At 53.3% G+C, this 16,055-nt stretch overlaps 1 protein-coding gene across 10 annotated transcripts in view; it reads left to right on the top strand.

Annotated features, from left to right (window-relative positions):
* ITGAE (integrin subunit alpha E) overlaps positions 1-16,055 on the top strand; it is a 121,739-nt gene that overhangs the window by 42,793 nt on the left and 62,891 nt on the right. For 9 of the 10 annotated variants that reach the window (XR_013405948.1, XR_013405949.1, XR_013405950.1 and 6 more), the window contains exons 13-20: positions 368-510; positions 850-990; positions 2,251-2,475; positions 3,602-3,732; positions 5,726-5,856; positions 7,400-7,563; positions 9,733-9,861; positions 14,333-14,406. Coding sequence is in view for 7 of the 10 variants with exons in the window: in XM_077969903.1 (XP_077826029.1) it covers positions 368-510; positions 850-990; positions 2,251-2,475; positions 3,602-3,732; positions 5,726-5,856; positions 7,400-7,563; positions 9,733-9,861; positions 14,333-14,406 (1,138 nt within the window). In the remaining 3 variants the exon portion in view is untranslated. Of the gene's footprint in view, positions 1-347; positions 511-849; positions 991-2,250; positions 2,476-3,601; positions 3,733-5,725; positions 5,857-7,399; positions 7,564-9,732; positions 9,862-14,332; positions 14,407-16,055 lie in introns of all 10 variants that reach the window. The other variant, XM_077969900.1, reaches the window with a different exon arrangement.

Genomic DNA, 16,055 nt, shown 5'->3' with positions numbered 1-16,055 from the left:
GACTCTGTCTCAAAAATAAATCAATAAACAAAAATAATAATAGTGGTGGGCAATCCTCTCACACCTCTTCTCAGTCCCCCTAGGATGTGTGTGTGAGCGTCGGTAGTAGATGTGTGGGAACGAGTGTTTTGAGCAAAGCTGCATACGTGACAGTGTGTGCATCACTTCTGTTGATGGGGATGTGTGTGACTGGTAAATGGAGAGTGTTCGCTGGTGCAGATCTTTAATATAGTGAGAAAGACAGTCTCTCCTATTTTACCCACCTCCCCAGGCCACTTTGAAGGCCTGACTGGGAAGGTGCCGGGGCCAAAAGAGAGGCCAGGTGGGAGCACACGGTGTGTTCACAGCCATCCCACCCTTGCCCCAGGTTACGCTGTGGCCGTGCTGCACAAGACCTGCAGCGTCTCCTACGTCGCGGGGGCTCCACGGTACAAACATCATGGGGCCGTGTTTGAGCTCCAGAAGGAGGGCACAGAGACCAGCTTCCTGCCAGTGCTAGAGGGAGAGCAGGTACCCACTAGGGAAAGCTCCCACCCCTTTTGACGGATGGGGAATCTGAAGGCCCCAAGGGAAAGGGGTGGGTCCCAGGGTGCACAGTGGGCCAGGGCCCAGGCCGGGTAAAACTCAGGCTCCTGAGTGGAGCTCAAGGGCTCTGCATGTCTGATTGCTACACAGTTTCCTCCGCTGTGGGGCCTGGACTGCTCCTCCGCTCTCCTGTTACTCTCAGTGAGCAAACTGATATGTAACGACCCAAACCGGGTGGTCCAGGAAGCACGTGGGCACGGTGTAGCCTTGCTGAGGGGTGGAGGAGTGGGGCTCCTGGTGAGCTGAGTTCCTCCCGGGCTGTAGATGGGGTCCTACTTTGGCTCTGAGCTGTGCCCTGTGGACATTGACATGGATGGAACCACGGACTTCTTGCTGGTGGCTGCTCCATTTTACCATGTTCATGGAGAAGAAGGCAGAGTCTACGTGTACCGTCTCAGTGAGCAGGTGGGAGAGTCTCCATCTTCATGAGCTTGATAAGGCTGTGGCACTCAGCCTGGCACAGAGGTGATGGAGGCTGGGAGTGCCCTGGCTCTGCCTGGCACCAGTGGGCAGTGATGGGGAGGTGCTCAGGCTGGATGGCGGCTGGGCAGGGCAGCGGCATCTGTCTCCGCACCCACTTTCTTACCCAAGGGCATATCTCTTTTCGTTGTTGTTGTTGTTTTTGAGGCAGAGTTTCGCTCTTGTTGCCCAGGCTGGAGTGCAATGGCGTGATCTCGGCTCACCGCAACCTCTGCCTCCGGGGTTCAAGCGATTCTCCTGCCTCAGCGTCCCGAGTAGCTGGGATTACAGGCATGCACCACCACGCCTGGTTGGCTAATTTTGTATTTTTAGTAGAGACAGGGTTTCTCCATGTTGGTCAGGCTGATCTTAAACTCTCGACCTCAGGTGATCCACCCACCTCGGCCTCCCAAAGTTCTGGGATTACAGGCATGAGCCACCGCGCCCAGCATTTTTTTTTTTTTTTTTCTGAGACTGAGTCTCACCCTGTTGTCCAGGCTGGAGTGCAATGGTACAATCTCGGCTCACTGCAACCTCCACCTCCTGGGTTCAAGTGATTCTCCTGCCTCAGCCTCCCAAGTAGCTGAGAATACAGGCACCTGCCACCACATCCAGCTAATTTTTGTATTTTTAGTAGAGATAGGGTTTTGCCATGTTAGCCAGGCTGGTCTCGAACTCCTGACCTCAGGTGATCCACCTACCTCGGGCTCCCAAAGTGATGGGATTACAGGCCTGAGTCACTGCGTCCAGCCGATAACATTTCTTACAGCTGCATGGGTGGCAAAGCCCACTTAGTCCAGGATCTCATTTGTTTCTCACAGCAACTATGGGAGGTAGCTGCCACTCTTATCTTACGGATGAGGAAGCTGGGGCTCGGTGAGCCTGTGATGCTGAGACTTGCTCAAGTGTACCTAGCATGTATGTGGCAGAGCCGCGAGTGGAACCCAGGCCTCCCATTTGCAGCAATGCACCCCTGCCCATGGAAGTAGAGGGGGGCAGGCTCTGAGTCCTGAACTTCAAGGTGGGAGGACCCCAGCTTTCCCCTCGTGCTGTGTGATCTTGGGAAAGTCCCTGGCCTTTTCTGGGGCTCAGGCTCCCTGCTGGAGAATCAGAATCCACCAGCCCAGTGAGCGTGCATCCTGGGTGGCCATGGAGTGGGCACCTAGCGCCCCTTCTTGGGGGCTGAGCTGTTTGCTTGCTTTACAGGATGGTTCCTTCTCCTTGGCACGCATACTGAGTGGGCACCCCGGGTTCGCCAGTGCCCGCTTTGGCTTTGCCATGGCGGCTGTGGGGGATATCAGTCAGGATAAGCTCACAGATGTGGCCATCGGGGCCCCCCTGGAAGGTTTCGGGGCAGGTGATGGTGCCAGCTTCGGCAGTGTGTATATCTACAATGGACACTGGGACGGCCTCTCCGCCAGCCCCTCGCAGGTGACCCATGGGGCCCTCTCCTTCCTCTCCTCTGGGGCTCTGACCTCTCCCAGATATGATGACCAAGCCCCAAGTCGACTTCAGTCCTAAGTGCTGGGCAGGTCTCAGGGGGCTGGGAGTGCCCAGTGGAAGAAAGAAGTCCCTCAGGCTGGTGGGAGGTTCCAGACCAGGGCCTCAGCTCAGCCCCTTCAGGTTGAGGGGAGGTTGTGGCGGTACCTGTCTCCTTCCCTGGCCTATACCCTCTCCTTCCACCCACCTGCCTCGGGTCCCTGCTTCCTCTCTTTCTGTCCCTCGCTCCTGTCTCCCACCCAGCCACCTCTCTGCCTTATCTCTCATTCCCCAGGGCTCCCTCGCCAGCCTCTCACACTGCATGTGTTACGGGTACTTTCACCCACCTGCAGCTCCTCCTGAGAACCTCCACCTGGATGGCCCCAGGCATCTCACTCCTGCCCGTGTGGCCCATCTGAGAGCACCTGCTCCCCCAGACCTGATGCTCCTCTGAGTCCTCATCCTCCTCCACCCCCAACACCAGAAACCTCAGAGGGTCCCCAGCATGCTCACACCCTGCACAGCTGTCAGTCCCCACGTCCTCATGATTCTAGCTGTCTCCCAAGTCCAGCCCCTTCTCTCCATCCCCACCGCTGCAGTCCCAGTTCAGGCCTTGCCATCCCTCTCCCAGCCCACCCAGCTTCCTCCTCCCCTCCATCTCCCACCCCATATCTTCAGTGCCATTTCTAAAGTATTATCCTGATTATGTCGCTTCAAAAAAACAGAACCTTTGTTGACACCCCCACCCCCAAGCCCCACATCAAGCCTCCTTGTACCCCAATCCCCTGCGGTCCACCCCGTCCCTGGCCCTGGCTGCTTCTCAGAGGGTCCTGCTCTTTCCCCATGCCTCACTCCCTTACTCTCCCCTGTCAAGTCCCACCTGCCCTTTGAGGCTCCACCCAAATGCCACTTCCTCTGAGAAAGCTTGCCCCCTCTTTCCTGGCTCTAGACTGGGGAGGGGGGGGCTCCCTGGGGCTGGATGGGGCCTGCAATGCTGATTGGTATAGAACATGAAAGAACTCCCTGCTCCATTTCCCTCCCTTCCCTCACCCCACGCCTTGTGTTTCTGCCTCCACAGCGGATCAGAGCCTCCGCGGTAGCCCCAGGACTCCAGTACTTTGGCATGTCCGTGGCTGGTGGGTTTGACATCAGTGGCGACGGCCTTGCCGACATCACCGTGGGCACTCTGGGCCGGGCGGTTGTGTTCCGGTAGGGCTCTGTCCTGCTTTCTGGGGTCCCAGGCCCAGCCTCACCCATTTGTCCTGCTCTAAATAGCTCAATGCAGATATTAGGCACCGAGGGAGGGAGCCAGCACTGTGGTTGGGGGCACAGGCTCTGGAGTCTGCCCGTCTGGGTTTGAACCTCGGCTCTCAGCCCTCTCAGGGTGCCCTTGGGCAGGTTATTTAATTCTAAGACCTCACATAGGAGTTATAAGAGCACTGCGTCCCAGAGCTAAGAGGATCATGCAAGTGAATATATGCAACGTCTTTAGCACAATGCTCAGCGATGGCTATGATTATTCGGAATTGTGGAGTTTTTTTTGTTTGTTTTGTTTTGGTTTTCTTGAGACGGAGTCTTGCTCTGTGGCCCAGGCTGAAGTGCAGTGGTACAATCTCGGCTTGCTGCAACCTTTGCCTCCCGGGTTCAAGCAATTCTCTGCCTCGGCCTCCTGAGTAGCTGGGATTACAGGCATCTGCCACCACGCCTGGCTCATTTTTGTATTTTTAGTAGAGACAGGGGTTCACCATGTTGGCCAGGATGGTCTTGAACTCCTGACTTCATGATCCACCCACCTCTGCCTCCCAAAGTTACAGGCATGAGCCATTGCACCTGGCCAAGAATTGCAGAGTTTTTGTGCCCCATCCCTCAGTAAATGATCAAGTCCTGTGGCTGTAAATGAGCTCATGGAGCGCCCGTCTGTCCCGTCCTCTCCACCAAGCTGCAGACTTGCTCTCTACCCAGCACCTCTCTGGGCTGCCGCTCATGGTCATCCCGAAGTGAACACGTCTAAAAACGAAGCTCTTGTTTCCCCCCACCCTTCGTTCCCCCACATCTGTCCTGCCCTCAGGCTTTCTGTCTCAGCAAATGGCACCATCATCCACCCAGAAGTTCAGGATGAAAACCTAGGCGTCATCCTTGATGCCCCTTTTTCCTTCATCTCCATCACATCAACGCGTCTTAGTTGGCTCCGCCTCCAAACCGCCTCCCAGCACAGGCACCGTCTTCACTTCTTGGACACTGCCACGGCAGCCTTCCCTGCTTCCAGCCCCTGCACTCCATTCTCCACGCAGCGGGAGCCCGATTCCTTCACTCTGATGCCTGAAACCCCTCCACGGCTCCTATTTAGAGAAAAATCCCAATTCCTTACCATGGCTTTACAGGGCTTTTTGTGGCCTGGCCGTCCCTGCCCCTCCATTTCCATCTCCTCCTCGCATCCTCTGTCTCACTAATTAGGCTCCAGGCACACTGACCTTTGTGCTCCTCAAACAAACCAAAAGTGTTCCTGCCACAGGCCCTTGGCACTGGCTATGCTTTCTTCCTGGCGTGCCCTTCCCCAGATCTTTCATGTTAACAAATCTCAATGGAAATGCCCCTGCATCAGCCACGTCATCTCTGACCACCAGTCTCAGTAGCCCTCAGTCCTTATTACAGTATTTTTTTTTTTTTTTGAGACAGAGTCTCACTCTGTCGCCCAGGCTGGAGTACCGTGGCATGATCTCAGCTCACTGCAACTTCTGCCTCCCAGGTTCAAGCGATTCTCGTGCCTCAGCTTCCTAAGTAGCTGGGATTACAGGCACCCGCCACCACGCCCAGCTCATTTTTGAACTTTTAGTAGAGACGGGGTTTCACCATGTTGGCCAGGCTGGTCTCGAACTCCTGACCTCAGGTGATCCGCCCGCCTCGGCCTCCCAAAGTGCTGGGATGACAGGTGTGAGCCACCGTGCTCGGCCAACAGTATTTTAATTTTTATCACAGCCTTGCCAATACATAGTATTTCCCTGTTTCCCTCATTTATTTGCTTGTTGTCTGCTTTCCCACGAAAGCAGAAACTCGTCTCTTTCCCTTGTGCCCTGAGACTCAGGGCAGCACCTGGATGTGGGCATGTTTGATAGAGACCCACTGAATGCATGAACCAATCAGCCAGGCCCTGACCCAGAAGCCGGGCAGTCACTTCTCCCATCCTCTTTGCTGTCTTGTTTAGCTCCCGGCCTGTGGTTCGCCTGGAGGTCTCCATGGCCTTCACCCCCAGCGCACTGCCCATCGGCTTCAACGGCGTCGTGAATGTCCGTTTATGTTTCGAAATCAGCTCTGTGGCCACAGTCTCTGCGTCAGGTAAAACGTGGTCCAGCTGACTCCTGCCTGGCGTCATGCTCCTTCCTTTTTGGCTTCTGTAAGGGGAAGGGAAAAAGTACTGGGGTCGGGGGGTGTTGGTCTGAGGTCCGGGTGCTTGAAATCCCTCAATTAGAGCTTAGCTCCTTTGTCTCCAGGCTCTGTTAAATGCAAACTGCCTTAAGAAAGGGCAGTCTGGCCGGGCGCGGTGGCTCAAGCCTGTAATCCCAGCACTTTGGGAGGCCGAGACGGGCGGATCACGAGGTCAGGAGATCGAGACCATCCTGGCTAACACAGTGAAACCCCGTCTCTACTAAAAAATACAAAAAACTAGCCAGGCGAGGTGGCGGGCGCCTGTAGTCCCAGCTACTCGGGAGGCTGAGGCAGGAGAATGGCGTGAACCCGGGAGGCGGAGCTTGCAGTGAGCTGAGATCCGGCCACTGCACTCCAGCCTGGGCGACAGAGTGAGATTCCGTCTGAAAAAAAAAAAAAAAAAAAAAGAAAGGGCAGTCTGAGGTTATATCCACACTCGGACGGGGTTTAGAGCTGACACTGTTGGGAAGAGGGACGTTGGAGCCCTTCCTCAGGGTTGAAGGGTTCAGTTTCTGAAAAGAGGACTCAGAAAAAGGCAGCCAGTTCTCCATGCCCACGTGTGTGCGTGCGTGCAGGGGCTCCTGAGACGCACCCTCCTCTTTCTCTCTGACTTGTGTCTTCTCCCCTTCCCTCCTCACTGTGTGCCTCTGGCCCAGGTGGGATGGGATCACCTGGCGGAGGTCCGGTTTCTCTTTCCTTACCTGAAACTCATTAGGAGACTGTTTCCAGAAAGGAGGTGGCGGGTACGGCTTTCACAGCCCAGGTATTTACGGTCCACCCAAGAGCTTCCCCCAGAACGATTCCTCAGCAACAGTCCCCGAGGTTTAACCTCCCAGGAGCAGTCTCTGAGATGGCCTCTCCCTCCCACGGGGCGGAGAGCAGTCTCCTGGGGTGAGGTGGCCTTCCCAAAGCAGAGGGCTATTATCCCAGCTGGGGCTTGAAAATGACAGGCCTGTCCCTTCCAGGACACAGAGCTCGCTGGGCTGTGCGACACTGGGCAAGCGTCTTTCCTTAGCTGAGCCAGTTCTGTTCTGAACAGTAAGAGAGGCGGCCCCAGAATCTCCATGGCGCTTCCAGCTCTGCCGTCCTGGGGTTCTCCCTCCATAGTTTCCCTCTTTCCCTCTCCATTCTCTTCGTTGTCTCTCTTCCTCCTTGTTTTCTTCATCAATCTCCACCCGCTTCCCGAGCCCTCCTTCCCTAAGGAACGCTGACTCAGTGCTGGGAACGTGCCGTTCCAGGTTTGGGGCTGGAGCACTCAGAGGCCCTGGTCAGGTGTCAGCAGACAGTGAGAAAATATCTTTGAAAAAGCGACGCAGGGGTCCAGCCCCAGGGAAGTACCTGCATGGGGACACTGTTCAGCAGGGGCTACAAGGAACCTCAGGCAGGCTGGGGGCCTTCTGTCTGCGGCCGGCTCATCCCCACCTCACCGGGAAGGTCTGGTCTTCATTCCCAGGTCTCCGCGGGGCATTTCTCAACTTCACGCTGGACGTAGATGTGGGGAAGGAGAGGAAAAGGCTGCAGTGTTCAGACGGGAGAAGCTGTCTGGGCTGCCTGAGGGAGTGGAGCAGCGGGTCCCGTCTTTGTGAGGACCTCCTGCTCGTGCCCACAGAGGGAGAGGTAAGTGGGGGGGGAGGGGTTGGATGGGAGTCCGGAGGGGTCTGTGTCATTGAGAAAGGATTTGAGGTAACGCAGTGAAGGGCACATACCCATCCCTACAAATGAGGTGATTGAAATAATCCTAACAGGCCAGGTGCGGTGGCTTATGCGTGTAATCCTAGCACTTTGGGAGGCCGAAGCGGGCAGATCACTTGAGGTCGGGAGTTCAAGACCAGCCCAGCCAACACAGTGAAACCCTGTCTCCACTAAAAACACAAAAATTAGCCGGGCATGGTGGCGCGTGCCTGTAATCCCAGCTACTTGGGAGGCTGAGGCAGGAGAATCGCTTGAATCCGGGAGGTGGAGGTTGCAGTGAGCCAAAATCATTCCACTGCACTCCAGCCTGGGCAACAAGAGCAAAACTCCATCTCAAAATAATAATAATAATAATAATAATAAATCAAGAGCCACATAATGGCATGGAAGATGGAGATGCTGTCATTGCTGACGTTTTTCTTGGTAATAACTCAGGAATGCCAGGTGTTCTTGGCATCCGTTATCCGACCTCACCTGATAATAACTAGGACGGAGGGCCTGAATGTCAACTGGCATCAGAAAAAGTGAACAACTGAAAGGAAGAAATAAAAAGATAGAAATGACCATCTAGAAAGGTTTACTCCTGGCAAAGGTGCCCAGAAACGTGGGGAAAAAAAAAAATAGCATGTCGGGATTCAAAGCCTGACAGGATCTAGAACTTTGGATCTATCTGGATCGTGTGTTCCAATAAACAAACGCATGAATTATTCTTCTGAATACACATTTACCCCCAAAGTGATTATTAATTGGATTAAGAAAGTTTCTAGCAAGTCTACAGCCTTCCTTAAATAAAGGCTTAATCACATCCTCTACGAGAGAATCATGCTCCCTTACTCCCATGGGCTCAAGGTTCTTACGGTGGCAGAAAAGCTCATTTAAACAAAGACAGTGGCAAACAGTAGGCTAAGCAATCTCCTTATCTTCTCTCTTACCTCTCTAATATGTCCTCCATGTTGCTTGGAGAAAGATTTTGGTCGGCTGGGCGCCGTGGCCCACGCCTCTAATCCCAGCACTTTGGGAGGCTGAGGTGGGCGGATCACCTGAAGTCAGGAGTTTGAGACCAGCCTGACCAATGTGGTAAAACCCTGTGTCTACTAAAAAAAAAAAAAAATACAAAAATTAGCCAGGTATGGTGGTATGCACCTGTAGTCCCAGGTACTTGGGAGACTGAGGCAGGAGAACCTTGAACCTAAGAGGCAGAGGTTGCAGTGAGCTGAGATTGAGCCACTGCACTCCAGCCTGGGCGACAGAGCAAGACTTCGTCTTAAAAAAAAAAAAAAGAGAAAGATCTTGATAAACACAAGTGTGGCTGTGACTCTTCCTTTCTGTCTGAGCCAGTTCTTTACCCCTTTGTGATTGGGGTGAGAACCACAGGAGCTATGAGACACAAAACCATAGTAGAACGAAGGAGATTTTCCCAAAGCACTTGGCAGCTTGCTTGAAGGACATGTCCCTTCAGCCTGGCTTATTTGGAAGATGCTTAGGACCTCTGACTCACCACTTTTATTGTTTATTTCTTCTTATGACAACATCAAAGCAGAAAGTATTCTTGCTAGGCGCGGTGGCTCACATTTGGAATCCCAGTGCTTTGGGAGGCAGAGGTGGGTGGATTTCTTGAGCCCAGGTGGTTGAGGCTGCAGTGAGCCATGATGATGCTGCTGCACTCCAGACAGAGTGAGTGAGACCTTATCTAAAAAAAAAAAAAAAAAAAAAAAAAAAATTGATGGACGAGCGCGGTCGCTTATGCCTGTAATCCCAGCACTTTGGGAGGCTGAGGCGGGCGGATCACCTGAGGTCAGGAGTTCGAGACCAGCCTGGCCAACATGGTGAAACCCTGTCTCTACTAAAAATACAAAAATTAGCTGGGTGTGGTGGCGCACGCCTGTAATTGCAGCTACTCGAGAGGCTGAGACAGGAGAATCGCTTGAACCTGGGAGGCGGAAGTTGCAGTGAGCCAAGATCGCGCCACTGCACTCCAGCCTGGGTGACACAGCAAGACTCCGTCTCAAAAAAAAAAAAGAAAAAAAAGCATTCTTGTTGTCGTCTTCTCCCCCACATCGAACTCTAACCCTGCGTTTCATGGTGACCCCACAGCTGCATGAGGAGGACTGCTTTTCCAATGCCACTGTCAAGGTCGGCTACCAGCTCCAGACCCCGGAGGGACAGACAGACCATCCCCAGCCCATCCTGGACCGCTACGCTGAGACCTTTGCCATCTTCCAGGTGACTCCCCACAGCCAGTGCCCAGCCCTCTTGAGAGCCCATCCCACAGAAACCACCTGCTCCCCTAACTTCCAAGAATGTTGGAGTTGGGAGGGAATGTCTTCAGACAGCATTTGGGCCCCACTGTACACATGGTGAAACTGAGTACCTACAGTGGTGTTAAAGTGTACCCATGAGTGCGGACTCGTGGGCAACGCAGGTCTCCGTCTGCCCCGGTGCTTGTTCCTTTATGTTCACAAAAGCGCTTGACATGTGTGTGTGTGTGTGTGTGTGTGTGTATTTTTTTTTTTTTTTTTTTTTTTTTTGAGACGGAGTCTCGCTCTGTCACCCAGGCTGGAGTGCAGTGGCGCGATCTCAGCTCACTGCAAGCTCCGTCTCTTGGGTTCACGCCATTCTCCTGCCTCGGCCTCCCGAGTAGCTGGGACTACAGGTGCCCGCCACCATGCCCAGCTAATTTTTCTGTATTTTCAGTAGAGATGGGGTTTCACCGTGCTAGCCAGGATGGTCTCGATCTGCTGACCTCGTGATCCACCCGCCTCGGCCTCCCAAAGTGCTGGGATTACAGGCGTGAGCCGCCGCGCCCGGCCACCGCTTGCTACATATTTAATAAAGCACATGCATCCTGGGAGCCTCACGTGGCAAGCGGCTGTGATGGCGCTGTGGTGGGGGTCCCTTGTGGGAGCTAGACCGGAGCTGTCCTGTCTTGCACTGCAGAGAGGATGCCCTTTGGTGCACCTGCCTGTTCACGCCCTGCCAGGGCCTTCAGGCTGAATGGCCCCACCAAACCTGTACCCTAGCCTCTCCTCCTGGTGCCCATCAGTGCAGCTTAGACAGGCGGGTAGTGTCATAAGAAACTTTTGTCGGCCGGGCACCCTGGCTGACGCCTGTAATCCCAGCACTTTGGGAGGCTGAGGCGAGTGGATCACCTGAGGTCAGGAGTTCGAGACCAGCCTGACCAACATGGTGAAACCCTGTCTCTACTAAAAATACAAAAATTGGCCAGGTGTGGTAGGCACCTGTAATCCCAGCTACTAGGGAGGCTGAGGCAGGAGAATCATTTGAACCCAGGAGGCGGAGGTTGCAGTGAGCCAAGACCGTGCCATTGCACTCCAGCCTAGGCAACAGAGTAAGACTCCATCTCAAAAATAAATAAATAAATAAAAATTAAAAAAATACAAAGATTAGCCCAGTGTGGTGGTGCATGCCTGTAGTCCCAGCTACTCAGGAGGCTGAGGCGGGAGAATTGCTTGAATCCGGGAGGCAGTGGTTGTCGTGAGCCAAGATCGTGCCACTGCCCTCCAGCCTGGGTGACAGAGCAACACTCCGTCTCAAAAAACAAAACACAAAACAACAAACAAACAAACAAAACCTTCAGTATATATTTCCTAAAAACTAAGGTATCGTCTTAACATAGTACCATAATCAAAACCAGGAAATTCACATTGATAAAATGCTATTATCTAATCTACAAATTTTATTCAAATCTTTCCAGTTGTCCTATTAATATCCTTTATATCAAAAGAAAAAAAAAGGTCCTGGTCCAGGATCATTCACAGCGTTCTATAGTTATTTATCTTTAGTCTCCGAAAGATCTGGAAGAGTTTCTCAGTCTTTCCTTGTCTTTTAATGACATTAACATTTTTGAAGGTTACAAGCCAGTCCTTTTATATGTTCCTCAATTTGATGTTTCTTCATAATTAGATTCAGGTTATGCATTTGTTTTGTTTTGTTTTTGAGACAGAGTTCTGCTCTTGTCACCCAGGCTGGAGTGCAGTGGTGCGATCTCGGCTCACTGCAACCTCCGCCTCCCGGGTTCAAGCAATTCTCCTGCCTCAGCCTCCCGAGTAGCTGGGATTACCGGCGTGCGTCACCACGCCTGGCTAATTTTTGTAATTTTAGTAGAGACGGGGCTTCACCATGTTGGCCAGGCTGGTCTCGAACTCCTGATCTCAAGTGATCCACCCGCCTCGGCCTCCCAAAGTGCTGGGATTACAAGCGTGAGCCACCGCGCTTGGCCCACAGTATTTTAATTTTTAGCACAGCCTTGTCAATACGTAGTATTTCCCTGTTTCTCCCATGTATTTGCTTGTTGTCTGCTTTCCCATGAAAGCAGAAACTTGCCTCTGCTTTCTGTTTGGAATATCACAGAAGGAAAGTGCGTTCTTCTCTGTACACCATCTCAGGAGGCGCCCACTGTGGATTTGTCCTATGCCTAGTGCTGTTTGCCTGTGGCATCAATAAGCACATCTCATTTTATGGTGAGATGCCTTGAGAGTGTATCCTGCTTAACATCTCTTTATGTGTCTTTCCTTAACCAGCGATGATTATTATGCTATGGCAAAGATTTTTTTTTTTTTTTGAGACGGAGTCTCGCTCTGTCGCCCAGGCTGGAGTGCGGTGGCGCAATCTCGGCTCACTGCAAGCTCCACCTCCCGGGTTCATGCCATTCTCCTGCCTCAGCCTCCCAAGTAGCTGGGACTACAGGCGCCCGCCACCATGCCCGGCTAATTTTTTTTGTATTTTAGTAGAGACGGGGTTTCACCGTGTTAGCCAGGATGGTCTCGATCTCCTGACCTCGTGATCCGCCCGTCTCGGCCTCCCAAAGTGCTGGGATTACAGGCGTGAGCCACCGCGCCCGGCCTGGCAAAGAGATTTTTAAAAATTTATTCCCTGTATAAAACGGGTGAGGAAAAATTATGTGGTGTTAGGCACACCGATGTTACCAGAGAATGCGTTCTAGCTGGGAGTTTAGCTGGCTTAACCCCATTCTCTTTCGCTGGGGCTGGGTGGAAGAGATCGGGCTACTTGGCTATATTAAAAATGCAACAAAAAACCCTGCATGAGACTGCTGACCCACTTAGAGAGAGCTCCATGCTTTGACCTCTGCAAATGGCGTCCCCCTTCCACAGGAAGTAGAAAGTTTCCTTTCAAGCCCTGGGCTCTCATTCCCACCCTAGGCCATGGGAACAGACCTGCAGAAAGCTGCTGAGGTGGCTGCCAGGAGAGAAGTGCGAAGTGCAGGGGCTGTCCAGCCGCGGAACTGGCTGCCTTCCTTCATAATACAAAAACAGACCCAGCTACGTTAGAACACTGGAATTTTTAAACACACACTGGAGCTTTTCAACCTCCATGGGGCCTTTTGAAATGTGGCTTTCAGAATTCGTTGGTTATGTGTAGGCAAGATTGCAAGGGAAATAGTTAGCTTACAGAGACGACTAGCCAGGCCGGGCATGGTGGCTCACGCCTGTGATCCCAACACTTTGGAAGGCCGAGGCGGGTGGATCACCTGAGGTCAAGAGTTTGAGACCAACCTGGTGGTTGGTGGACTTGAGCCTGGGTCTCTTGACATCCTGGACAATGCTATATCCAGAACCCAGTATTCTTCACAGCGAGGATGTCCTCTACCTCAGTTAGAGGTCACCTCTTTCCTGGCCCACCTCTTGGCCAAATTAATTAATTAATCAAATATTTCTGGACCACCCAACATGGCAAAACCCTTTCTCTAATAAAAATACAAAATTAGGCCGGGCGCGGTGGCTCAAGCTTGTAATCCCAGCACTTTGGGAGGCCGAGACGGGCGGATCACGAGGTCAGGAGATAGAGACCATCTTGGCTAACACAGTGAAACCCCGTCTCTACTAAAAAATACAAAAAACTAGCCAGGCGAGGTGGCGGGCACCTGTAGTCCCAGCTACTCAGGAGGCTGAGGCAGGAGAATGGCGTGAAGGCGGAGCTTGCAGTGAGCTGAGATCTGGCCACTGCACTCCAGCCTGGGTGACAGAGCGAGACTCCGTCTCAAAACAAAAAACAAAAAACAAAATTAGCCAGGTGTGGTGGCATATGCCTGTAATCCCAGCTACTTGGGAGGCTGAGGCAGGGGAATCGCTTGAATCCAGGAGGCGGAGGTTGCAATGAGCCGAGATCACGCCACTGCACTCCAGCCTGGACAACAGAGCGAGACTCCGTCTGAAAACAAACAAACAAACAAACAAAAACCAGATGACTAGCCATGAGGAAGAGAACCTCCAAGGCCTGGACCTTGACAATATTTGGCTAGGTATCCCCCATTCCTGCCTACACCCGAAAAGACTAAGGAAGCTTCTCTTCGCACAGGTGTCTGCTCCCTAAATGCGCAAAGGCGTGAGTTGTGTGTTGCTGCTTAATTTGCATGATGTCAGTGGAATGGGCACAGCTAACATTCCGTGAAGGTCACCCCAGTTTTCACCTTGGCCAGAGGACTGGGTCACAGTGTGCCCATGTTATAGGACAGATCCAGGAATGTCACCCAGGAATGTCACAGTCTCTGTTCTTTGGGGACAATCCCAGCCTGCACCCCTCACCTCCCTGAAACTGTACTTCTCAGGGGGAGCAGGAGGCACAGCCCTAAGCGTCCTAAGGAGAAGAGCCAGAGGCAGGGCTGCCAGGGAAGGCGGGGCCTGGGCTGATCGGGACTCTCTCTGTCTGGTTACAGCTGCCCTATGAGAAGGCCTGCAAGAATAAGCTGTTTTGTGTCGCAGAATTACAGTTGGCCACCACCGTCTCTCAGTGAGTTGGATGCAGCTGTCAGTTTCCTCAATTAACCTCCTCCCAAACGCTTGCCTGGGGAATCCTCATCAGGATGCCCAGCACACCCCTTCCCCTCTTCCCGGGGCCCACACACGGCTTCTGCACTTATGATGTCATGATGTCCTCAGCTACCCGAGGAGGGAGGCAAGACGGAGCTCTGTCTTCCCACTTTCTAGATTAGGAAACATACTCAGTCGCCAAGGACCCTGCATAGGCCATTTGGTGGACTTGAGCCTGGGTCTCTTGACATTTTGGACAATGCTATATTCAGAACCCAGTGTTCTTCACAGCGAGGATAACCTCTACCTCAGTTAGAGGTCACCTCTTTCCTGGCCCACCTCTTGGCCAAATCAATTAATCCATCAAATATTTCTGGACCACCCACTTTGTGCCAAGCACTCTGGGTGCTGGGGATACCTCTGTGGACAAAAATCCCTGCCCTCCTGGTGCTCTCAGGGGGAGAAGATGGTAAGCAGGTAAATTGTATGTGGATGAGATGAACGTTGAAGAAACAGGGAAGGTGGGAGGGAGTGCCGGGTGGGGACTGATGCTGAAGTTTTCAATGGGGTGGTCAGGGAGGATGACACTTTGGCACACACTGGAGGAAGTAGGGGAGCGAGCTATGTGGGTGGGTGTCTGAGGGAAGAGCAGCTGCAGGTGCCCTGGGTTGGGAGCCTGCCTGGTGGGTAGGAGGCAGGACGAGGACCTAGTACTAGGCTGCAGTGGAGTGGGGCGGGGGGTGAGGGAAGAGCAGCTGCAGGTACCCTGGGTTGGGAGCCTGCCTGGTGGGTAGGAGGCAGGGTGAGGACCTAGTGGCTGCAGTGGAGTGGGGCGGGGGAGTAATGATGGAGGGGGAGGGAGGGGAAGAGGCAATGGGGCTTCTTAAGGCCTCAGAAGGGCTTTTGCTGTGAGCTAGGAAGTCAGAGGAGTGACACGCTCGTGCAGCTGGGCAGGATCCTTCTTGCTGCCGAGCTGAGAAGAGACTGTAGGAGCAAAGGTGGACGCGGGGGCTGCACCTGCTCCCTTTGTAACCACTCAGGTGAGAGGCGATGGGGGCTGAGACGCAGGTCCCAGCCATGACGGGGTAACAGTTTGTAGTGACAGCCCATAGCATGTGCTGACAGAGTGGAGGCGGAGGGAGGAAAGAGGCCCACAGCCCAAGCATGCGGCACTGCACTGTCCAGCACACGTCGCTGTTTGCATGTACATGAGTTACAGTGAAACACAATGAAACATTTTGTCCCTCAGTCACATAGCCACACTTCAAAGACTCGGTGGCCGCCTGTGGCTGGTGGTGTTGGGCAGCCCAGATGCTGCCAGTCTGCATCGCCACAGACGTTCTATTGGACCACACTGAATGCCAGAAGGACGGTGTCGCCAAGCACACGCGTTTGGGTTTGGACATGCAGTGGTCTCAAAATGCCCTCCCAGGCCAGGTGCAGCGGCTCATGCCTGTCATCCCAGCACTTTGGGAGGCTGAGGTGGGCGGATCACGAGGGGTCAGGCGTTTGAGATCAGCCTGGCCAACATGGTGAAACCCTGTCTCTACTAAAAATACAAAAGCTAGCTGGGCGTGGTGGTGCATGCCTGTAATACCAGCTATTGGGGAGGCTGAGGCAGGAGAATCG

Source organism: Macaca mulatta, chromosome 16 (assembly GCF_049350105.2).
Source record: "Macaca mulatta isolate MMU2019108-1 chromosome 16, T2T-MMU8v2.0, whole genome shotgun sequence".
NCBI lineage: Eukaryota > Metazoa > Chordata > Mammalia > Primates > Cercopithecidae > Macaca > Macaca mulatta.
Note: the sequence above shows the minus strand (reverse complement) of the source record. Positions and strands in the feature narration are given on the sequence as shown.